Source organism: Delphinus delphis, chromosome 8 (assembly GCF_949987515.2).
Source record: "Delphinus delphis chromosome 8, mDelDel1.2, whole genome shotgun sequence".
NCBI classification, from domain to species: Eukaryota; Metazoa; Chordata; class Mammalia; order Artiodactyla; family Delphinidae; genus Delphinus; species Delphinus delphis.
This window is the reverse complement of record NC_082690.1, coordinates 104,301,507-104,325,947: the sequence shown is the minus strand read 5'-3', so window position 1 is coordinate 104,325,947 and position 24,441 is coordinate 104,301,507. Positions and strand designations below refer to the sequence as shown.

The 24,441-nt window shown below is 50.7% G+C and overlaps 1 protein-coding gene across 1 annotated transcript in view; it reads right to left on the bottom strand.

The window, feature by feature from the left end:
• Positions 1–24,374, bottom strand: part of DPP3 (dipeptidyl peptidase 3) — a 34,399-nt gene extending 10,025 nt beyond the window's left edge. The window contains exons 1-16 of the mRNA XM_060019315.1: positions 24,329–24,374; positions 22,864–23,138; positions 14,101–14,190; positions 13,354–13,491; positions 12,698–12,772; positions 11,983–12,076; positions 8,229–8,359; positions 7,989–8,119; positions 7,856–7,914; positions 4,961–5,155; positions 4,630–4,742; positions 4,173–4,265; positions 2,627–2,689; positions 2,403–2,527; positions 2,159–2,279; positions 310–489 (exon numbers count right to left, since the gene is read on the bottom strand). Coding sequence (XP_059875298.1) covers positions 310–489; positions 2,159–2,279; positions 2,403–2,527; positions 2,627–2,689; positions 4,173–4,265; positions 4,630–4,742; positions 4,961–5,155; positions 7,856–7,914; positions 7,989–8,119; positions 8,229–8,359; positions 11,983–12,076; positions 12,698–12,772; positions 13,354–13,491; positions 14,101–14,190; positions 22,864–23,133 — 1,878 coding nt within the window. The 5' untranslated portion in view covers positions 23,134–23,138; positions 24,329–24,374. The remainder of the gene's footprint in view (positions 1–309; positions 490–2,158; positions 2,280–2,402; positions 2,528–2,626; positions 2,690–4,172; positions 4,266–4,629; positions 4,743–4,960; positions 5,156–7,855; positions 7,915–7,988; positions 8,120–8,228; positions 8,360–11,982; positions 12,077–12,697; positions 12,773–13,353; positions 13,492–14,100; positions 14,191–22,863; positions 23,139–24,328) is intronic.
• Between the last annotated feature and the right edge of the window lie 67 nt (positions 24,375–24,441).

Here is a 24,441-nt window from a genome sequence, read left to right as displayed (position 1 = left end):
AGTCTACTGACTCTAAACATCCCTACCTGGGAGGGACGTCAGGGCTGCAGTGACCACTGTCCCTCCCTCCTTCACTCACCAAGCTCCAGGCTTCCTCCTTCTGTCTCTCAACCCACCAAGCTCCTTCCAGTCCCAAGACCAGGCTTTACGCTTTGTTTCTTCTGCTATCAGATCTTCTAATAGCTGGTTCCTCCTTGGCACTCAAATTCCAGCTTAAATACCACCACCTCCAAGAAGCCTTCCCTGTTACAGGGTGGGGAGACAGGGTGAGGCTGGAGGGGGCCTCCAAGGTGAGAGGCCCCTGTTTACCTGGAGTCTCCGCAGGAACCTCTCCAGGGCGGGCTTGCCCACGGTCCGGATCTTGTTGCGGTCAAGGTGGACCTGGGCATCTGGGCGCCCATCGGAGCCTGTGGTGGGAGTGACGGTAACAAGTCCCTCGCCGGCCTCCAGCAAGACCCTCAGGATCACAAACCGGGCCTGCATGTGGGCCTGCCGGGGCCAAAGAGAAAGGAATCATTTGCAACCCCGAGGCAAGAAGTATCAAGAGCTCATTCCAAGGTCTGATATATCATATGTGCGCACTAATTGTCAATTATTATTGTCGTTTTATTCTTCCCCAGCCTGTGGGTCCTTTTGTGCCTATTCCTCTTCCCTCAAATGCTTCCCTTCTCCTCTCACAAGGGAGGGCAGGCTGCCCTGGTAGACAGGAAGGCCATTTCCAGGCAGGACCCAGAGCCCCATGTTCCCCCTTGTCACCCACCATCCCCTCTGCTGCTCCACAGCCCACCCTCATGACAACAGTTACCCCCAGAGGGCCCCTCGCCACCAGGACCCCGAGCACTTTCTTCTCCACAATCCTGTTTGCATTCAACAGTGGGATCAAGAGGGCACCGTTATCCACAGTTTACAGATGACAAAACAGAGGCCCAGAGAGGTGAAGTGACTTGCTCAGGGTCACACAGCTCGTAGGAGAGAGCAAGGACTAACCCAAGTTTCCTGACTCTAAAACGTGTGTTCAGGGCTTCCCTGGTGGCGCAGTGGTTGAGAGTCCACCTGCTGATGCAGGGGACAGGGGTTCGTGCCCCGGTCCGGGAAGGTCCCACATGCCGCGGAGCGGCTGGGCCCGTGAGCCATGGCCGCGGAGCCTGCGCGTCCAGAGCCTGTGCTCCACTACAGGAGAGGCCACAACAGTGAGAGGCCCGCGTACCACAAAAAAAAAAAAAAAAAAAAGTGTTTTTTTAAAAAATAAATTTATTTTTGGCTGTTTTGGGTCTTCGTTGCTGCGCACAGGCTTTCTTTAGTTGCAGTGAGCGGGTGCTACGCTTCGTTGCGGTGCGCGGGCTTCTTATTGCAGTGGCTTCTCTTGTTGCGGAGCATGGGCTCTAGGCATGTGGGCTTCAAGAGTTGTGGCACGTGGGCTCAGTAGTTGTGGCTCACGGGCTCTAGAGAGCAGGCTTGGTAGTTGTGGCACAGGGGCTTAGTTGCTCCACGGCATGTGGGATCTTTCTGGACCAGGGCCCGAACCTGTGTCTCCTGCATTGGCAGGTGGATTCTTAACCACTGCGCCACCAGGGAAGTCTCCGTGTGTTCTTTTGATGACACAATATTGCCTCCTCAAAACAGACTTACTTGACTTCTTAAAAGATTTCAATTGCTTGCCCTATCTCTAAAGTACATCTCATCACCGAACAGTGTAGCCTAATGGCTCTGGAGGCAGGCTGCTTGGATTTGAATTCTGGTTCTGTTACCAGCAAGTTACTTAATCGCTTTGTGCTTCAATTGCCTCATCTCTAAAATGAGGGTAATAACAGTACCTACCTCCTGGGTTGACACTGGGGACAAATGGGTTAATCACATAAAGCACTTAGAACTAAGTGGCACAGAGTAAGTCCCATGCAAGTCATCTGTTAGTGATCATAGTAAAATCATCTCATCTGATTCACCCTCAAAGGTGGGCAAGGAGATTATTACTCCCATTTCACAGACAGGGACACCGAGACTCACAACAGTGACCTGACTTGCCCTCATATGCAGTGGACTCTGGGATCAACCCAGTTTATGTGCCTCGTAGGTACGGTTGTCCCTTCCCTACACCCAGAATCCTGATCTTGGTCCCCACCTAAGGCTCTTCCCTCCTGAGGGATCCCCTGGCCCCCACCTGTCTCCAGCTGGAGGCCTCAGGGGTGTAGAACTCCAGAGCAAGCAGCCCGGCCCGAACCATGTTGAGCCAGTTCACGTAGACCACATCTTCTGCATCAGCCCCCTCAAAGCCAAAGATCCTGGGGGAGGGAGGGGAAGTGGCAGGGGGGAGGGGGGCCAGAGGCTACCCGGGCCCTGCCCTCCCTGCCAGCACCCCCTCCATCCACAGAGGAGGCCCCCCCACCCAGGCCTGCTGCTCGTACTCCAGCACTTGGGGGTTGAGGCAGAGGTAGAGGCCCACGCTCTCTGCCCGGCACTCTTCATAGCTGGAGGCAATAGTGCTGAACTTGCTGTCCCAGGTCTCCCCGCTCCGGTACCAGCTCTGAATCTGGGAGGGGAGGCCCAGGAAGCAAGCTTAGGGGTGCCTGCCATCCCCCTGGGCCGCCCCAGTCCCAGCACCCCAAGGCTCCGCCGAGGCCACCCTCACCTGCTCCCCTGTCTCTGGGTTGATCACTGTCTCCTGGTCAAAGTTGAATGTTCCTTTCTCATCCTGCAGAAGAATGGTCATGAATGTGGGGCAGGTGAGGGCAAGGTGCCCCTGCCCTGGGCCAGGCCTTCAGCCCTGGATCCAAGTGGCTCAGAAAGGTGCCGGGAGCAGTGAGTGGATGGCAGGAGCAGCAGGTCCACTGACACACTGCCGCCTCCAAACCTGTCCTGTGACACATCTCAGAAGCCCCGGAGGTAGGAGAACGTCAGGCACCTACCCCTGCACAGACAGTGACACTGCAGGCCAGACGGGGAGGCACATGCCCAAAGTCACATGAAGACTTGGACTCAGTATCTCCAGAGCCCAGCTGCAGATGTCCCAGTGGGTGGACCAGAAGGCCTGGCCGCTTCTCACCTTCCTGGCCCCTCTGCTGGCAGAGGAGGTCACAGCATGTGACTCTCTGCCTCAGAAGCATCACCCTCACCGTCCTCTCCATGTGCCAAGTGTCTTTCGTGCACCATCCATTTCACCCTTGCAACCACCCTCCAAGGAACATTCTATTACTACCCCACTTCACAGAGGAGGAAACTAAGGCTCAGAGACTAAGAACCCCAAAGCCGAATCAGAGCACATAATGTCTGTGCACACTGTCTCTTAACAATAACACCCATTTTCAGAGGGCCTATCGAGTGCCAAGCAAATCCCAGGGCTTTGCCTTTATTCCTCACAAAAGCCATACCATAGGAGTCAGGAACCCCATTTTACAGATGGGCCAACTGAGGCTCAGGGAGGGGAACTGTCTTGTTGTGCAAGGCCATCGAGGGGCCACATGTGTCCCCGCTTCCCTGGGACTTCAAAGCCTGGACAAAGCCCAATGCCAAGCTGTGCCCCCATCAGCTGCTCTCTGGATCCTCCTGACTTCCAGGCCCAGCCCATCCCCATTTGGAGAGGCAGCTCCACCCCACAAGGAGCAGGCCCAACGCTGCACTCTCTGACAGCCCTGCCCCACCCACCCCCAGTCATGTCATCCATGCAGCTCCGGGCTGGGGGTCCACAATGGGCTCTTCCCGGCCTGCCAGAAAGGCTGTCTGTCTTCTCATATTCCCTGAGTGGGTGCTGAGGGCGCTCCAGTCACTCTGGCTGGCCAGGAGGAAGGGGCAGCTCTGGGGAGAAGGGGCCCCCTTCAATACCTGGAAAGGTACAGGCTCCAGGGAACAGCAGTGCAAAGACAGACAGTGCTGCAGCCTCAGGACTAGGGGCTCCAGACACTGCCCCCTCCTGGCCTCTCTAGCCCTGGGGCTGCCTGGGTCACACCCTCAGGGCAGGCTTCCCTGGCCTGAACCAAGCAATTCTTCCTGTGGGGGGACCTTAGCTGGATAGTCCTGCAGGTCCCACTCAATCCTGGGACATCTTGGGGGAGGCTGAGACACTGAGGGCCAAGACTGGAGCAGCTTCACCTCTGAGGGGCTGACTGTGGAGGAGGGGAGCCATAGGCCTGGCTCTGCAGAGGCTCCTGCGGGCACCACGGCCAGCCCCGTGTTCTTACCTGCACAAAGAGCTTGCCGCTGCCATGGCCCAACAGCTCGTGCAGCCCCACCTGCACGTCAAAGGAGGGTCCCTTCCAGCGGATGTACAGGTCCTGCCGAGACAAGCAGAGACCCATGCTGCCCACTGTCCCACCACGGCCACACGGCCTGCCCACACCCCCCGTGCCAGGCCGAGGGCCCATCGTGATGCACACATTTGCTAAAGGCCTACTACACTGGGCACCGCAAAGCCCATCCCATCCTTGCAGCAACCTGCGAAGAAGGGTCTGCCTCCACTGTTTGCCAGCTGGGGAAACAGGCTCCAAAGACACAAGGTCAAAGGTCACAAGCGGGGAAGCAGCAGAGCCAGGCCCGAAGCCACGTTCTTTCCTCTCCTCTGCGCTGGCCTGTCCGCCTTCCTGCATCAGCTGAGGTCAGGCCAGGCCCAGCGCCGGCCCTTGGGCTGCCGGTGCCCACCTTGTCCTCCTCCTCCAGGAAGGTGAGCTTCTCCCGCTGTGTGGCATAGGCCACGGCCAGCACGTTCCCCAGCGACACGTTCTTAAAGCCTTCCGTCTGCCTTAGGTCGTCATCTGGAGAAGGTGAGGGTGGGGACCAGGGAGAAGGGGCAAAGGTCAAGGGTCACAGACGAGGAGTCTGGACAAGAGGGACAGGCCGGGATGGTGAGCGGAGCAGGGTGATTTGTGGTCAGGGTGAGTGTGTGGAGGCGGAGGGTGCGACTCTCAGTGGGGTCTCCTGGGGGTTTGGGCCATCCTGTCGTGTTCGAGGGGCAGGGCCCACGGAAGCTCACAGTTGGGGATGTTGATGCCGGCAGGGATGCCGGAGCCGGCGAAGGTGAGAACATCCAGGGAGGTGAAGTCGGGGGTGAGGAACTTGTCCTTCTCGAAGGCTGGGGGCCAGGGAAGCTCCTTCAACAGCTGCTCCGCACTTGCCACTAGCCGCTCAAACTTGGCACTCATGGCCTTGTTCACCATGGCCACGAAGCCTGTGGGGGGACAGAGTGGGCTGTGGGTTGGCAGGGTTTGGAAGGGATCTCACACCCTCCTCAACCCCTCTAACCCTCCAGCCGTCATGCAGGTATTGAATGCCTGCTGTGCACAGTGACCCTGTGCTGGCCACTCGGGAGGACGGTGACCCAGGCCTGGGCCCTGCCTCCACGAGGTCACTGTTTTGGGATGGGTGGGGAACAGAGAGAAGGCTTCGCTGAGTAACACCTGAGGTGGATCTTAAAGGAGATTGTGGGGAGTACATAGGGGATGATGGGGAAAGGATCAGATGCCCAGTGGAAGGGACGACGTGAACAAAAAAAGATGCTCTCCTTTTTGGGGGAACTGTGAACTGTCCTGCACGGCTAGTGCACCTGGCTTATGCGGTGGTGAGTGAGGCTGCCGCACAGGCGGCTGGGACTGATCCTTTCAGATTCAGTGCAGTTAGCGTTCCTGGCTCAAAGCAGTACAATTTCCAAAATTGTACTCCATAGAACACATTTTCTATGAGAGCCTTCATAAAGAAAGAGCTCCCTGGTCAGATAAGTTTGGGCAAAACTATACACTCTACCTCCATCTTCTTAAAGGTTCGCAATGCACATTTGCACGTTAAAGAGTCCTGCAAGCAGAGACTCCCTGCTGCTCAGCAACAAATCCTTCTTGATGTAATTCCTGCTAACCCTGCAGGGACTGTGCGCTGGAAAGGCCTGACCTAGACCGAGGAAGGGGTCAACCTTAACCTGGCCGAGGGATGGGCTTGGCAATGTCTCTCCATCTGGATTCGCTCTGTCTGATGAAATCATCACACCAGGGCAGGAAGAGAGGATGATTAAAATAGCAAAGAAGGAAAAGCGACCTAAATAAATGTCCAATGATTGGGGATTATTAAATAAATCAGGGGGCAGCTATGTGATGGCATGCCATGCAGCTGTTAGATATGTAGTACAATATCAAATGCTGTGGGGAATTATTTATGATATATTGTGAATACTATACACCTATTAAAAAGAATGTGGTAGGTCTATATATACCGATAGGAAAAGTATCCACTATACATGATTAAGTGAAAAAACCAAGTGACAGAACAATACATAGAATATAAGCTCATTTACCTAGATGAGTTAAAAGGAATGTGTGGGGACGTCCCTGGTGGCGCAGTGGTTAAGAATCCGCTTGCCAATGCAGGGGACACGGGTTCGAGCCCTGGTCTGGGAATATCCCACATGCCACGGAGCAACTAAGCCCGTGTGCCACAACTACTGAGCCTAGGCTCTAGAGCCCGCGAGCCACAACTACTGAGCCCACAAGCCACAATTACTGAAGCCCGCGTGCCTAGAACCCGTGCTCCGCGACAAGAGAAGCCACCGCAATGAAAAGCCTGTGTGCCACAATGAAGACCCAATGCAGCCAAAAATAAATAAACTTATTTAAAAAAAAAAAAAAAGGAATGTGTGTGTGTGTGTGTGTGTGTGTGTGTGTGTGTGTGTGTGAATGCTTCGACAAAGGCCTGGAGGGACCTGTACTCAACTGCGAGCTGTGGTGATCTCAGGAGGGGTGTGACATAGGAGAGGATAGTAAAGGAGGGATTTCACATTTTATCCTACATACGTCTGTACTGTTCCAATTACTTGCAACAAATGCAGATTTTAAATCACACACACGTTTTTAAGCACAGCACTATATAAAAACAGAAGACAAAAAGTACATTCCAAATTTTAACCTTGGGGTGGGTACAATCACAGTTGATTTGTTTTGGTCTGTATTTTCATAATTTTTGACCACGAACAGAGACTACTTTTCTAATAATCACAATGAGTTGTGTAAAAAGGGGGGGACCTCTGAGACTGAGGCTGCTGAGGAGGCCCTGGGGTCTTGGCCCTCAGAGCAGGCCTGGCAAATCAGGACCCAGGCAGGAAACCTGTCTCACCCTCCGGCCCCTGGACTGCCTGTCCCTTCTGCCGTGTCCCTGGGCCTGGATCTCTGGGCTCAGATCCAAGCCCTCATGGGCTGTCGGGGCTTTCCTCTCTCCTCCAAGGCTAATCTCCCAGGCTTTTGGCAGCTGGATGCTCCAGACTCTCCATCCAGGGGCTGGGGAGGATAAAGCTTGGCAGAAACAAGTCTAAATCCTCAGGCTGGATGCCCTGCCCTGCACTAGTGGTTCCCATGGGGGCTTGGACACAAGGGCCGAGGCAGCCTGCCACCTGTCCTGAGATGACAGCAGCCGAGTCAAGTTCACAGTCCCAGTGTTAATTCTGCTCCCATCAACTCAGCACCATTTCCACGCCTGGCATTGTGCTGAGCTGTCTGCATATAATACCTCACTTCCCACGACACCCAAAAAGGAGTGACGGATGCGCAGAGGTGGGGTTAAGTGGCTCAAGGTCACACAGCCATTAAGTGACAAAGCTGGAGCCTATGCCTGGACCAGACATGAGAGGCAGCACAGCAAAGTGGCTCAGAGCCAAGGTGCCTAGACTAGGCCACCCACGACCTGTGCCTCAGTTCCCACAACTGTGAAGTGAGGAGAGACATTCTCATAGGATGATGGTGTCAAAATGAGCTACGTGTCCAGTACATGGCAAATCATCAATGGCTGTTGTCATTGTTATTATTACTGCTGAGGGAGGAGCGGGGAGGGGAGAGTCCTCAGGGGACAAGGGTAAGGGTTTCCATCCGACCGCCCACCTCCCAGAAGTTACCTTCAAACTCTCCGCGGGAGCCAAAGGGGTCTCGGTAGCTCTCGATGAACCCGATGTAACTGGGGGAGAGAAGGGCTGAGATGGAGGCGGGGCGGGGGGAGGGGGCAGGGTGGGGTGAAGGCTGGCGCCTCACCTCTCCACGATGGGGGCTTTGTCCTGGATCCAGAAGCGAGAGCCCTTCTTGTGGGCCTCGATAGAGCCGTGGGTGAAGCTTTCTATGTACTGGGCCAGCATCTGCTCCTGGTGGCTGGTGGCTGCATAGGCCTGGGGGTGAGCAAGGGTTGGTCGACCTCAGGCTACCCACCCATCCCCATACCCACCTCTGCTGCCCAGAGGGGCCTGGAGAAGCACCTCAGCCCCTAGCCAGCCCTACCTTGGCTTTCTCCAGGTGCTCCACTACCTTCTGGAGGATGGGTGCATAGTCTCCCCGGGTCACCCGGAAATTGCTTCCCTGGAATTCATAGCTCCTCAGCTTGGAATTCATTTCGGAGTCCAGAATAGGCTCTGAGGGAAAAAGGATGGCTCAGGGAAAAGGCTAATACAAGACACCCCAGCAGGCTTCTCGCTGTGACACTCCTTTACTCGAAGATCTTCAATGGCTCCCCACTGCCCACAGAAATTAGTATAAACTTTCATCTTCAAAAATATAGATATTGGGTTGGCCAAAAGGTCGTTCGGCTTTTTCCGTACCACCTTACAGAAAAACCCAAACGAACTGTTTGGCCAACCCAATGTTATGTTACATGAAATGTTCTGAGTGATTTACATGTTAACTCATTTGAGCCTTGTATCAGCTCTGTGGGGAGAGGGAAATTATTATCTCTGTTCTACAGATGGGGGAGCTAAGGCACCGAGAGGTTAAGTCAGTTTTTGAAGGTCACACAGCAGCAAGTAGCAGAGTCGGATTCAAACCCAGTGTGGCAGATTGTATTTAAAAAGCTAGCCATACCCTAGATGTAATCACAAGAGTCCTTATAAGGAGGAGACAGGAGGGTGAAGGGAGGTAGGAGATGTGATGAGAGAAGAAAGAAGAGGGAGAGATGTGAGGAAAGGGCCACAGGCCGAGGAATGCAGGCAGCTTCTAGAGACAGAAAGAGGCAAGGCAACAGATTTCCCCTGAAGGCTCCAGAAGGAACTGGAGTCTTCTTTTAGACTTTGGACCTCCAGAACTGTAACAGAATAAATTTGTGTTGTTTTATGCCATTAAATTTGTGGTGATTTGTTACAGAAGCAATGGGATATTTTTTTTTAAAGGATTTTATTTTTTTCGCTGTGTTGGGTCTTTGTTGCTGCACGTGGGCTTTCTCTAGTTGTGGCCAGCCTTCGTTGTGGTGCGCGGGCTTCTCATCGCGGTGGCTTCTCTTGGTGCAGAGCATGGGCTCTAGGCATGTGGGCTTCAGTAGCTGTGGCTCGCAGGCTCTAGAGCACAGGCTCAGTAGCTGTGGCGCACGGGCTTAGTTGCTCCACGGCATGTGGGATCTTCCCGGACCAGGGCTCGAACCCGTGTCCCCTGCATTGGCAGGCGGATTCTTAACCCCTGCGCCACCAGGAAGTCCGCAATGGGATATTAACACTGTTGTATTTTGCCTGTTGTCTCTGATCCATACAACATACTTCTAGCTTATATTTAAGAAAAAAGAAAAGATGGCCACAGTATCTCCCATCTCCCAAAGTGACTTCTCCTATCAGGACTTCTCCTCTTGAAGCGGGGCAGGCAGGCTTGTGGCTACAGCAGAAGTGACGCCATGTGACTGCCGAGGCTAGGTCACAAACGGCGACACGGCGTCTGCCTGGCTCTCTTGGGGTGTTCGCTCTGGAGCCCAGCCACCACGAGCAATATGAAGATGCTGTGTGAGGTGTTCTGGTTGACAGCCCCAGCTGAGGTCCCAGCCAACAGCTAACATCTACCACTGGACGTGTGAGTCGGTGAGCAGGCAGAGGATGCAGCCCCTAGCTGTTGAGTCGCCCCCCACCTCTAAGTCTTCCCAGCTGAGGCCTCAGACATGGTCAGCCAGAGACATGCTGTTCCTAGCGTGCCTCATCCAAATTCCTGACCCACAGAGCCCAGGAGCATGAAAAGGTGGCTTTGTATCACTAAACAAATGGGGGCGCTTGTTACGTCAGGCAGCCTGGCTCCAGAGCCACACTCTTAACCACTGTCCTCTGCTGCATCCTAGAGGCCCAGCTCATACTCCCGTGCGATCCCCTCCTATTCCCTGGAACCCTTATCCTCTTCCCTAGTCAAATCGCACTACGTACGTGCTGCTCCCTAAACCTTCCCACCACCTTGCTTTGGCTCATGCTGTTCCCTCCACCAGGAGTGCTGTTCCCGACCTGTCCTCCTTTGCTTGGTATCTGAGGATCAACGAAGGGAGAGCTGCTGGGAAGGCACCGGTGAATGAAACACAGAGTTCCTCCTCTCAAGGAGCTTGAAGTCAACAGAAAAATAACTGGGAAATTACTGGGCGTGCTGATGAGCAAAGAGGCTGTGGGAAGACAGGGACAGGTCCAGGGAAGGTGAGGTCCAAGCCTGGCCTACAGGACGATTAGGGTTCATCAGTGGAACACCTAGAGAGGAGGAAGGACATTCCAAGCGGCAATGGGGAACAGACGGTGCAAAGGCCTGGAGGGGGTAGGTGAGAACATGGGGTTTTCAGGGAATTGGAAGCTGCTGAGCGTGGCTGCAGCCCAAAGTCTAAGTGGGATGCTGGGGCTGGGAGGTGGGAGGTGGGTGTGGAAGGGAGGACGGGGTTACAAAGGTCCTCACAGGGGCCTGGATGCTTCTCTTAATGCTGCATCTGTATCCCCCTCACCTGGTAACAGACGCCAGTTTTCTTTTGAGAACCACCCCCTCACAACCACCCCGAGTCCAGGTGGTGGGTCCACCTGGCTGTGAGTCCACCTGGCTGTGAGGTAGGCTTGGGACCAGGGTCCCTTAACCACAAGGACCCGAAACAGAGAAACCTGAGCCACTCCCAGACGTTAAGACACTACTTCGGGGAGAAGAGGGCTCTCTTTGCTGGAATGGCCCAGCTGGTGGGCCAGGCTGTGTGTTTTGGTTGACAGCCCCAGCCGAGGCCCCAGCCAACAGCTAACACCTACCACTGGACATGTAGATGGGAGCAGCCTGCTGTGGGTGAAGTCAAAGAGAGCTGAGCCAAGAGACAGAGAGAGAAATTTCTGAGAATACTGTCTGAGCAGCTGGATCCAGCTGTGCCTGAAGCTACTATATTCTGGGCTTCTTAATTACTCAAGCCTACGAAGTCCCCTTTGCTGTAGGCAAATTTGAAATAGGTTTCCTCACTTATAACCAAGAAATTCCACATGATGGAGCCCTTAGAAGTGCATCTGGGCTTTGCCTTGAAGGTACTTGGGGAGATATTTAAGAAGTGGATTTTAGTTAAGTTCACCACCCCCACCTTTCTGTATTGTCCCCAACCTCCAAGACACACGTGGTCACCTTTTTTTTTTTTCCTGTACGCGGGCCTCTCACTGCCGTGACCTCTCCTGTTGTGGAGCACAGGCTCCAGACGCGCAGGCTCAGCAGCCATGGCTCACGGGCCCAGCCGCTCCGCGGCATGTGGGACCCTCCCGGACCGGGGCACAAACCCGCGTCCCCCGCATCGGCAGGCGGACTCTCTGCGCCACCAGGGAAGCCCAGGTGGTCACCTTTTCCATTAAGCCTTCACTGATGTGCAGCTTGGATTTCTCCTCTAGGCTGTCATGGGACATGTGGTCCAGCCTCTGCTTCCATTGTTTACATGGATTGGTATCTTCTGCGCCACTGCCTGGAGGATGAGGACCATGGCCGACACGTGGCCCCTGTCAGAGGCTTGCAGCAGTGATGTTCGCCAGGTGGAACAAAGGCCCTTCCCCTGCCCTTGAGCCTCCTCTTAGGTTTACATCACCACCAGCAGCACCGGGGCTGGGGACGCTCACCTCACAGGAACACCATTTGCTGAGCACTAGGGCTTGCACCTAGCAAGCCTTCGATCAACGTGTGTCGTAACTATTACAACTGTGGTTACTGCCTGCAGCTACCATAGTCGGCTAACCCTGTCCTGGGTTCTGGCCCCCTCCACGCTGGTCCAGGAACACAGGAAGGAGGAGAAGGGGCGTGAGCTCACCTGTGCTCAGCACAGAAGCCAACCGCACCTCGTAGCAGGGCTTCCCATCCTGGCCGACCTCCTTGAAGAGCCGTGTGTTGTAGGCACTGAGGTTCTGGAAAAGACCAGGGCAGGGGTTTGGGGGAGAGTAAGTCCAGAGCGGGCTGTGGGGTGGGGGGAGGGAAAGTGGGTCACACCAGAGAGAGAAGATACACAGGTAAAGCAGTCCGGGGCCTCCGGTGGACGTGCCTGAGTTGTCTGCGAGGGGAGAGAGCAGGGGCAGGCCAGGGCAGACTCTCGCTCTGCTCAGTACACTAAGCGCTAACTTTTACTAAGCGCTGTGCAAGACACTTCGTGACCTCAGCTAACCCGGGGTACAGGAGGCAGGTCCCATTCCACAGATAAGGAAATGTCGCTGTGCGGCTGAGCTGGGAGGTGAAAGTGACACATGGATGCCCCAGCCCAATCCAAGCAGCTCTGATGTTCTGTGTCCTCCTGCCCTGAGGCTGTCACAAGGCCCTTCAGCCCAGGGTGGGGCAGGGGCAGCTCCATCAGGGCACACACGGGGACATCTTCATTCACGCCAGGCTGACCCTTAGACGAGGATTCCCAAGTCTTCTCCACCTCAAGGACCCAAGATGCCCATGCCTCTGGGCCCAAGCTGAGACACAGGAGTGGGCGCCAGTGCCAAGGGGACCCCAACAAACCACCACCCCAAGTTCCCCAACCCCCAAACCTGTGAGTCCAGAAAGTCTTGGGCTAGTTTGGCATCTTCCATGGTACAGTTCCCAGAGAAATAGGTGGTGATTCCCTGTCGGGGAAGGGGCAGATGGGAAATAGGAGTTGCTGAGTTGGGTTGGGGAAGCTGGTGAATTCCTTCCCAGCCACCCTCTCCAGCCTCTGGCTTCCTCCACTTCCTCTCAGCAGCCTCCACTGTCCCTCTCCAACTCTTTCCAGGGGGAAAAAATTACAACACAAACAACAAACAGAGGCCCAAGTCCAGCCTTCCTGAAGCTCTGTGCCAGCCTCTCGCGGGCCCGCCCCTACGGTTTGCTGCATCCCTCACCCCACGCAGCTCCCAAGCAACCTCCAGAGGTGGGAAGCTTTGGCCCCCTCCTTTCCCATGCCCCCTCCTCAGCTCCCTCCAGCTCTCAGCTTCTCTCCTTCCTTCCTCCTGCACATGGCATCCCAGGATGTCAGAACTGGGAGGGCATTCAGAAAGCGTTCCATCCAACCTGCTTACAAATGATGGCGCTGAGGCCTGCAGTGGAGGGCAGCTTGGCCTCAGGCGTGACGGACAGCCCGCTGCCTCCCCATCGGGTGCCCCTCCCTCCATACCAGGCAGCCCCCAAGGATGCCCTCCACTCCCCAGTGTGGTTGGGGGGGCCTCACCTCCTTCCCCAGCCCGAGGTGTCGAAGCCTCGATTCCAGAGAGAACATGAGCTCCCCGCAGGTCTGCCAGAGGCCCCCGACTTCCTCCGGGTGCTGCTCCGCGGCCTTACTACCCAGGATCACACGTTCCAGCTTCTCCTGCAGGGGAAGGGAGGCCCGTGGCCTGGCCACACCACCCGAACCTGCCTCCTAGAGTGCCCCCCTCCCTGCCCCCATCGACCCCCAAGCTCTTCTCCCACAGTCTAAGACCTTCTGGCCCAGAGTGCAGTTGACAGACCGGCAGCACTGACTTTGCCCGAGAAATGCAGACCCTCACGCCCCACCTGCTCAGGCCTGCTGGGTCAGAAGCTGCATTTCAACAAGCTCGCCAGGCAATTCGTGCACTCAGCAGGGGCTGAGAGCCCTGGTGTAAGAGCTGCCTCTGCCCCAGATGGGCCTGAGCCCCGTGGTCCCAGAGAGGGACTCCTCATGCCCAGGCTCCTCCGCTGTCCTCAGTGGTGACAGGCAGGCTCCACCTCTGCAGCACCTAACAGCGCACAGAGCCCTTTCACAGCCTCCGCTCATTCGTCCCTCGGGTCAGCAGGGTCAGGAGGTGGCTGCAGCACCCAAGGCCGTGCAGTGTGGTAGTGACAAGGTCAAAGCTCCTCTCAGGGCCCGACTCCCACTGGGGCTCCATCTGCTGCATGCCCCGCCCCCCCATCCCACCGGCCCCAAACTGCCCACCTTTCCCAGCCGTCTTCAGCTCACCTTGGGCAGGTTGGGAACAAACTTGGTGTCACCAAAGGACTTGTAGTTGCCCATGTTGGAGTAGACACCTGCAGTGTAGACCAGGAACGCCTGGGGGAAAGGGGGTCAGAGGAAGCACAGCCTCCCTACCCCACGGAGGTTCCCTCCTGGGATATTAACACCCCAGAGGAAGCAGTATGGGTGAGGCTGGGAGACTGGCGGGGCAGGACCCACATCCTGGGAGGCCCCAGTCTGGCCACAACATGCTTTCACAGCCCAGTCTTCACACACTCATCGTCCAGCCAAACTGGTCTTCTCAACAGCTACCAAATACATCCAAGCCCTCATGCACCTTGTTCCCTTTACACCAGCACCCTCCCAGCCACCTGCCGCCCTCTCATGTGACCCCCGAGGCCCAGTGCAAACACCACCTCCTTCTGCAGGAAGGGCTGTCCACAGCCCTCACCTGGCAGGCAGCCAGCACCGGAAGCATCAAACGTTAGGGCTGGAGGGGCCTTGGTCAACTACTCTGTGGTTTTTGCCGGCCCCAAATCTAGGCTCCCTTCCTCTGGCAATAAGGCCTCACATTTTCCTTTTGGGATAGGGCGAAATCTCCCTTCCCCAACTCCAGGGCTGGACACAGGCCCAAGGTGGCCAATGAGAGCCCAACCAGGACATTTCCCAGTGGCAACGAGCCTCCGGTTTATACCAAGACTCATCAGGCCTGAGTCCCCTGGAGCTCCCCTACTGGGGTGACGGAAGAAAGCAAAGCTGAGAGATGAAGACTGCATCACCATGGTATCACCGAGCCCCTGAATCTGGTCGTGGCTGAAGCCTCCCTAGCCCCGGACTTTTCAATTATGTGAGCCAGTAATTCTCTTTTTTTAAATAGACTTTATTCTATAGAGTAGGTTTAGGTTTCCAGCAGAACTGAGCGGCAGGCACAGAGATTACTCCAAAGTCCCCTATCCCCACACAGGCACAGCCTCCCCCATTTTAATAGCCCGCACTAGACTGGTGCATTTCTTACAACTGATGAACCTACATTGACACCTCATCACCCAAAGGTCATAGCTTACATTAGGGTTCACTCTTGGCGTTGTACATTCTATGTGTTTAGACAGATGTATAATGACATATATCTACCATTATGTATGATACATTACTCTGTATTATACAGAGTAGTTTCAGTGTCCTAAAAATCCTCTGTGCCCGTCCTCCCTCCCAACGCCTGGCAACTACTGATCTTTTTACTATCTCCATAGTTTTGCCTTTTCCAAAATATCATATAGTTGGAATCATACAGTGTGTACCCTTTTCAGATTGGTTTCTTTCACCCAGTAATAGGCATTTAACTTTCTCCATGTCTTTTCATGGCTTGATAGCTCATTTCTTTTTAGCACTAGATAATGTTCCATTGTCTGATGTACCACAGTTTGTTTATTGAGTCAGCTACTGAAGAACATCTCAGTTACTTCCAAGTTTTGGCAGTTATGAATACAGCCGCTATAAAAATCGTGTGCAGGGGCTTCCCTGGTGGCGCAGTGGTTGAGAGTCCGCCTGCCGATGCAGGGGACACGGGTTCGTGTCCCGGTCCGGGAAGATCCTACGTGTCGCAGAGCGGCTGGGCCCGTGAGCCATGGCCGCTGAGCCCGCACGTCTGGAGCCTGTGCTCCGCAACGGGAGAGGCCACAACAGGGAGAGGCCCGCGTACCGGAAAAAAAAAAAAATCGTGTGCAGGTTTTTTTGTGGACATAAGTTTCACTTCAAGTTTTCACTTTGGTAAATACCAAGGAGCATGACTGCTGAATCGTATGGCAAGAGTACGTTTAATTTTATAAGGAAGTGCCAAACTCTCTTCCAAAGTGGTTGTACCATTTTGCATTCCCACCAGCAATGAACAAAAGTTCCTATTTTTGCACATCCTTGCCAATATTTGGTGTTGTCAGTGTTTTAGATTTTGGCTGATCTAATAAGTATATAATGGCATCTTGTTTTTTAAGTTTGCAATTCCCTAATGACATACAATGTGGAGCACCTTTCCATACGATTATTTTCCATCTGCATATCTTCTTTGGTGAAATATCTGTTAAGGTCTTTGTCCATTTTTAAATCAGGTTGCTCATTTTCTTACTGTTGAGTTTTTTTTTTTTTTGCGGTACACGGGCCTCCCACTGCCATGGCCCACGGGCCCAGCCGCTCCGCGGCACATGGGATCCTCCCGGACCGGGGCACGAACCCGCATCCCCTGCATCGGCAGGCGGACTCTCAACCACTGCACCACCAGGGAAGCCCTTACTGTTGAGTTTTAAGAGTTCTTTGTACATCTTGGATAACAGTCCTTTATTAGACATATATTTGCAAATATTTTCTCCCAGTCTGTGACCTATCTTTTCATTCTCTTGACAGTGTCTTACACAGAGCAGAAAACTTTAATTTTAATAAGTTCAGCTTATCAATTATTTCTTTCATGGATCATACTTGGTGTTGTATCTAAAAAGTCACCTGCATACCCAGGGTCATCTAGATTTTCTCCTATGTTATCTTCTGGGAGTTTTATGGTTTTGTATTTATATTTAAGGTTGTGATTCATTTTGAGTTAATTTTTGTGAAGGATGTAAGGTCTGTGTCTAGATTCTTTTTTTTTTTTTTAACATATGGATGCCCAGTTGTTGTAGCATCACCTACTAAAAAGACTATTTTTATTTCATTGTACTGCCTTTGCTCTTTGTCAAAGATTTGTTGACTATATTTATGGGGGTCTATTTCTGGGCTCTCTATTCTACTGCACTGATCTATTAGTCTATAATTTTGCCAACAGAACACTGTCTTTTTTTTTAATTAATTAATTTTTATTTTTGGCTGCATTGGGCCTTTATTGCTGCACGCAGGCTTCCTCTAGTTGCGGCGAGCGGGGGCTACTCTTCATTGTGGTGTGTGGGCTTCTCACCGCAGTGGCTTCTCTTGTTGCGGAGCATGGGCTCTAGGCACATGGGCTTCAGTAGTTGTGGCACGTGGGCTCAGCAGTTGTGGCCCACAGGCTCTAGAGCACAGGCTCAGAAGTTGTGGTGCACGGGCTTAGTTGCTCCATGGCATGTGGGATCTTCCGGGACCAGGGCTTGAACCTGTGTCCCCTGCATCAGCAGGCGGGATTCTTAACCACTGCGCCACCAGGGAAGCCCCAGAACACTGTCTTGATTACTGTAACTTTATAGTAAGTCTTGAACTAGAGTACTATCAGTCCTCCAACTTTGTTCTTCTGCTTCATTATTGTGTTGGCTATTCTGAGTCTTTTGCCTCGCCATATTAACTTTAGAATCAGTTTGCCGGTATCCACAAAACAACTTGCTGGGATTTTGACTGGGATTGCATTGAATTTATAGATCAAGTTGGGAAGAAGTGACATCTTGACAATATTGAATCTTTCTATGCACAAACATGGAATTTCTCTCCATTTATTTAGTTCTTCTTTGATATTTTTCATCAGAGTTTTGTAGTTTTCCTCATATAAGTCTTGCACACATTTTGTTGGATTTACGACTAAGTATTTCAACATTTTTGAGTGCTATTGTAAATGGAATTCTGTTTTAAATTTCAAATTCTACTTGTTCATTGCTGGAATATAGGAAAGCAATTGGCTTTTGTGTATTAACTTTGCATCCTACAAACTTGCTATAATCACTTATGAGTTCTAAGAGTTTTGGGTTGATTCTTTCAGATTTTCTACATAGACAATCATGTCATCTGTGAACAAAGACAGTATTAAGTCTTCCTTCACAATCTGTGTACCTGTTATTTCTTTTTCTTGTCTTATTGCATTAGCTAGGACTTCCAGTACAATGTTGAAAAGTAGTTGTGAGAGGGGACATCCTCGCCTTATTCCTGATGTTAGTGGGAAAGTTTTTCACCACTAAATATGATGTTAGCTGTAAGATTTCTGGTTTTCTGACAGTTTTTATCATGAATGGGTGTTGGATTTTGCCAAATGCTCCTTCTGCATCTATTGATATGATCGTGTGATTTTTCTTCTCTAGCCTGTTGATGTGATGATTTACATTTATTGATTTCTGAATGTTGAACCAGATTGGCAGGATAAATCCTACTTGGTCATGGTACATGATTCTTTTTATATGTTGTTGGATTCAATTTACTAACATTTTATTGAGGATTTTTGCATCTATGCTCATGAGACATATTGGTCTGTAGTTTTCTTTTCTTTCATTGTAATTTTTGTCTGATTTTGGTTTTAGGGTAATACTGGCCTCACAGAATGAGTTAGAAATTATTCCCTCTGCTTTTCTCTTCTGAAAGAGATTGTAGAGAATTGGTATGTTTAGTATCAATTAAGTTAGTACTACTAACTTAAATGTTTAGTAGTGAACCTATATTGGCTTGATGTTTTCTGTTTTAGAAGGTTGTTTATTAATTATTGATTCTATTTCTTTAATAGATATAGGCCTATGTAGATTATCTATTTCTTCTTGTGTGAGTTTTGGCAGATTATGTCTTTCAAGGAGTTGGTCCATTTCATATAGGTTATCAAATTTGTGGGCATAAAATTTTTCATAGTATTCCTTGATTATCATTTGAATGCCCATGGATCTGTAGTGATGTCCCTTCTTTCATTTCTGATATTAGCAGTTTGCGACCTCTCACTTTTTTTCTTAGTTAACCTGGCTAGAGGTTTATCGATTGCTATGATCTGAATGTTTGTGTCCCTCCAAAATCAGTATGTTGAAACCTAACGTCCAAGGCCATGGTATTAGGAGATGGGGCCTTTGGGAGGAGATTAGATCATGAGGGAATAGCCCTCCTCATTGAGATGAGTGCTCCTACAAAAGAGATCCCAGAGAGCCAGCTCAAATGATCCATCATGTGAAATCACAGTGAGAAGTCAGCAGTCTGCAACCCAGAAGAGGGCTTTCACCAGAACCCAACCGTGCTGGCACCTGTCTTCCATTCTTTTTCTGCCTTCTGTGGTTTTAACTGAGCGTTTTATATGATTCCATTTTCTCTCCTTTCTTAGCATATCAGTTGTACTTCTTTTTCTAGTTTTTTCAGTGGTTGAGTTTGCAATATACATTTACAACTAATTCAAGTCCACTTCATGGGCAGTTTGAGTACCTTATAATAACAAAAGGATCCTAATTCTTGCCTCATCTCCCTCATATCACTTCTGTCATTCATTTCACTTCTACATAAGCATACATAAGCATATACATACATGTACACATAAGCACACATAGTTGGATATGTTGCTGCTATTATTATTTTGGACAAACTTATCTCTGAGATCAATTAAGAATAAGAAAAATAAAAGGTTTTATTTTACCTTCACTTATTCCTTCTCCAGTGCCTTTCCTTTTTTTACTGTACATCTGAGTTTCTGACCTATAACATTTTCCTTCTCTCTAAAGAACTTTTATCATTTCCTGCAAAGCAGATCTATTGGCAACACATTTCCTCAATTTTTGTTTGTCTGAGAAAGTCTTTATTTCCACTTTACTTTTGAAGGATAATTTCACAGGGTATAGAATTCTAGGTTGGTGCCTTTTTATCTCAACACTGTAAATATTTCAGCCCACTCTTCTTGCTTGCATGATTTCTGAAAGGTCAGATGTAATTCTTCTCTTTGTTCCTCTGTAGATAATTTTTCCTTCTGGGTTTTTTCAGGACTTTTTCTTTCTCTTTGATTTTCTGTAGTTTAAACATGATATGCCTACATGTAGGTTTTGTTTGTTTTTCTTTTTTGTTTTGCACTTACTATCCTACTTGGTGTTCTCTGAACTTCCTGGATCTGTGGTTTGGTATCTGACATCAATTTGGGGAAATTCTCAGTCATTATTATTTCAGATATTTCTTCTGTTTCTTTCTTTCTTCCTCTGGTTTTACCACTATATATGTTACACTGCTTATAGTTGTCCCAGTTCTTAGATATCTTATTCTGTTTTCTTCAGTCTTTTTTCTCTTTGCTTTTCAGTTTTGGAGGTTTTTATTGAGATACCCTCAAGCTCAGAGATTCTTTCCTCTGCTATGTCAAGTCTACTAATAAGCCCACCAAATGTGTCCTTCACTTCTATTAGTGTTTTTTTGATCTCTAGCACTTTTTGGATCTTTGTTGGAATTTCCATCTCTCTGCCTACATTGCCCATCTGTTTTTTTTTTTAATTGAAGTATAGTTAATTTACAATATTGTGTTAGTTTCAAGTATACAGCAAAGTGATTCAGATATATATATGTATATATCTATATATGGATTTTTTGGGGTTTTTTTTGCAGTACGTGGGCCTCTCACAGCTGTGGCCTCTCCCATTGCGCAGCACAGGCTCCGGACGCGCAGGCTCAGCGGCCATGGCTCACGGGCCCAGCCGCTCCGCGGCATGTGGGATCTTCCCAGACCGGGGCACGAACCGTGTCCCCTGCATCAGCAGGTGGACTCTCAACCACTGCGCCACCAGGGAAGCCCTATATATGTATTCTTGTTCAGATTCTTTTCTATTATAGGGTATTACAAGATACTGAGTATAGTTCCCTGTGCTATACAATAGGTCCTTGTTGTTTACCTATTTTATATATAGTAGTGTATATATGTTAATCCCAAACTGCCCATCTGTTCTTGCATGCTGTTTCCATTAGCACCCTTGGAATATTAGTCATAGTTGTTTTAATTCCTGGTCTGATAAGTCCAACATCCCTGCCATATCTGAGTCTGGTTCTGATACTTGCTCTGTCTCTTCAAGCTGTGTTTTTTTGCCTTTAAGAATGTTTTGGAATTTTTTTCTTGATAGCCAGACATGATGTGCTAGGTAAAAGGAACTGTCATAAATAGGCCTTTATTAAGGTGATGGTAAGGTGTGGGGGCAGGGGAAGCATTCTAGAATCCCATGATTAGGTCTCAGTCCTTTAGTGTGCCTTTGCTGCTGGACTATGAACTTCACATGTGCTTCTCAGTCCCATGTTCCCACCACTCCTCTTAGGTGGGACAGATGGTCAGAGCTATGGAGCTGGGTATTTCCCTTCTTCCAGATCAGTTAGGCTCTGATAAAACCCTAGCAGGTTTGGTTCTGGTTAAACAGTTTTTCCTGAGGGCAGACTGTGTTAGGAAGAACAGAATGTTCTAGCATATTTCAAAAATGGTTCCTTTTCCTCTCCTCCTGTGAGGAGCATGAGGGACTTTTTCTCTGAAATTCATTATGAGAACCAGGTCAAGCTCCTGGACGTAAATTCCCCCAAACTGTGGGCCCCCCTTATGACTGGGTCCCCTTGGAGTTTTTAACTCTTAGAATTGTCCACATTGAGCCTCCAGCAATTCGTCAGTTACAGTTCGGGTTTTCCTACCCCAGCACTGGTTCTGTGGAGGTTTCTGCTCGTGAATTTTTGCTCTGGTAAGTTGTGATTCTCTGTACCTGCCTGTCTGTCTCTCCAATTTTGGGGGCAGCAGTTTGCCCTGTGACCTCACTTCTCTTAAGGATCTAAGAAGAGTTGTTGATTTTTCCATTTCTTCAGCTTCCTTACATGCCAGACCAGACTGGGAGTCAAGGTTTTTTTTTTTTTTCTTCATTTAAGCCAATTTGAGGTGGGTTTCTGTTACTTACAAACAAAAGAATCCCACTGAAAATAATGAATACTTGGGTAGCACTTTTCCATTAATAAGTACTTCCCCAGCTATTAGCTCTTTTAATGAGTAAATCAAGGCCTAGAGACGGGATGTGATTACTCACAGTTCAAAAAAACGTAGAAGAAACAGCCTGGGCCTCAGCGCAGAGATAAGCAATCCAATCCCTTTATTTTACATATAGAAAGACAGACCATATCCTCATACATTCTTGGTGAAGCTTTTTCAGAGGATGATTTAACAGCACCAATCAATTGCCAATGTACAGAGCCTTTGACCCAGCAATTCTACTTCTACAAATAGATCCTACTCACACATGTGCGTAAGTATGCTCATCGTGGTATTGTTTGTAAGAAGAGTAGAGAAAAACCTAAATGTCCATCAATAAAGAAAAGGTTAAATTGATTATAGTGTACATTGCTGTGGAATGCTTCGCAGCCAATAAAAAAGAATGAGGTGGATTTATACGTACCCCATGTACGTTCTCCAAGACATGGTGTTCGGTGAAAAAAGCAGAACTCATAAGCATACATAGAATGTGATCTCATATGTAAAAGAGAAAATAAGGAACTAATACATGTGCGTATGTACATGTACAGGTATGCAATACAGGCAGAGGACTGAAAAGGTTATATATCCCACCATCTTCAGTGGTTACCTCTGGGGAGGACACTGAGAACAAATGATCTTTTTGCTTTGTTTTGTGTCTTTCTGCATTTCTGTAATGCACTAAGAATGCATTAATGTATTCCTTGGCCAACAGACCCACAGACAGACAAAAACAAGGGGACAGGCAGAACATTCTGCCCAGGGACACACAACACGGTAGAGGAAGATATGGTCAGAACACAGACCTCCTGATTCCTACACTGGACCCATTCCTCTACCGCCTCCGAATCTCCACAGCTGTTTCCTTTACTCCACAGCCCTTGTTATAATCACAGCAGCCACCACTTATCTTGGCATCAGGTTGCTACAACCCTAAGAGGTACAGACTATCCTCACGCATATCTTGCAGATGAGAAGACTGAAGCTCCAGGAGGGGATGTCCCTGTGTTTGAAACCTTTCGTCTAATGCAAAGAGACAGAAAGTCCTTTGTACCCCTGCTTCCTGGCCTCTCACACCCAGAAGCCACTCAGGAAATGCAGGCTGGCCTGAGAGAACTGACCTGATATTCCTCTTCGGTAAGGCCCTCAGCCAGGGCATGCTGGCGCAGCTGGTCGGGGTCCTGCGCACGGAAGAGGCGGCTGAGCAAGGCATAGATGTAGGGGGCCTCAGGGGAGGTCTGCAGCAGCACGGCCAGGCCTCCATACCAGGCAGCCCGTGACAGGTGGTGGGCATAGAGGCGCTCTGTGGGTAACAGCAGGCGGAAGGCCTCGCGGCAGTCCAGGCTAGACACGCCGATGTCATTGGGGAGGATGTACTGGGTGTCCGCCATGGGCCCTGCTGAGAACCATCACCATGATCACAGCCATCATTTATCGCACGCCAACTGCACACCTGACTCTGCACTCTCACAGTCTGATTTAATCCTCTCCAAAGTCCATGAGGAAGGGAATACCACTGTACGCATGCACCAGATATGCTAACTGAGGCTCAGCCACGGTTAGGTGACTCACCCAAGGAGATTACAAAATATTCTGGTAGGCAATGTTTGGCCCATGGCCTCTCAAACTTAAAGACTGAATCCAACTACCTAGTATTACAGTTGGGGAAACATGTCCAGAGAGGCTAGAGCTTTGCCTAATAACACAAGGGAGAGGTCAGAAGCAGAGATCTGCATCTCTGGATTCCCAGCCCCAGGCCTCACTCCTCCCCTCCTCCTTCTCTGACCTCCTAGCCTCCTCCTTCAGAATCATCCTGCAGGTTCTTCAATTCTGCCCACCACTGTGCTCATAAGGACAAAGTCCCAGTTGGAAGACCCAGGTTCCAATCCTGGCTCAGCCCCAGACTCCTAATATCAAGTCAATTGTTTTACTTTTCTGCCCCTCCATTACAGCCTCTGTAAGATGAGATTGATAGTAACCCCAGCCTCACCAGGTGGGTATGCAAATTAGATGAGGTCACGAGGTCACAAGGTCACCCCTATCGAATGGAATGTACCTACAGCAGTAAACGATTTTCCCTGAACTCTTCCTCTCTCACTGATCCCAGGATCTGTCCCACCCTCATCCCTCTGCCTTTTCTTCGGTCCTCCGTCCTCCTGTCCTCTCCCTGTACTGAGCCAGGGGAGCTACCCTAGCTACAGAAATTCAGAGTTGGGAGAAAACTCATTTTACATTTAGGGAGATTGAGGCCAAGCAACTTACCGAAGGTCTCACTGCCCGGTTGGGATCCGGGTGTCTCCCAACCCAGAGTATACTCCACAAAGCCCTCTCTTACTAGGAATGAGTTTCCAACCTCCCCCGCCCCTCCCGATGCTGCTCCCGAATAGCACAATCCCCTGGGCTCTAAAAGGAGTGTTAACCCTTTGCTGCCTGGAGCATTCCTTGGCCTCGGGGCCGCGATGAATTTGGCAGGGGTACGGGATGGGGGGCAGAAAGAGAATGATCTTGCGCTCGGCCCAGACTCGCCCTGTCCCCCGAGGATGACACATTGTGACCCTGAATCCCGGGCGCCGCGCCTCACCTCACCTGCAGCAGCTGCTCCGATCGCAAACTCACTTCCTGCTTCCGGCTCCCCCCCATTCATTGGGGCTCCGCGAACTCCGCCCCCACCAGCCAATTGCCGGGCCTCGGGGTCCGGA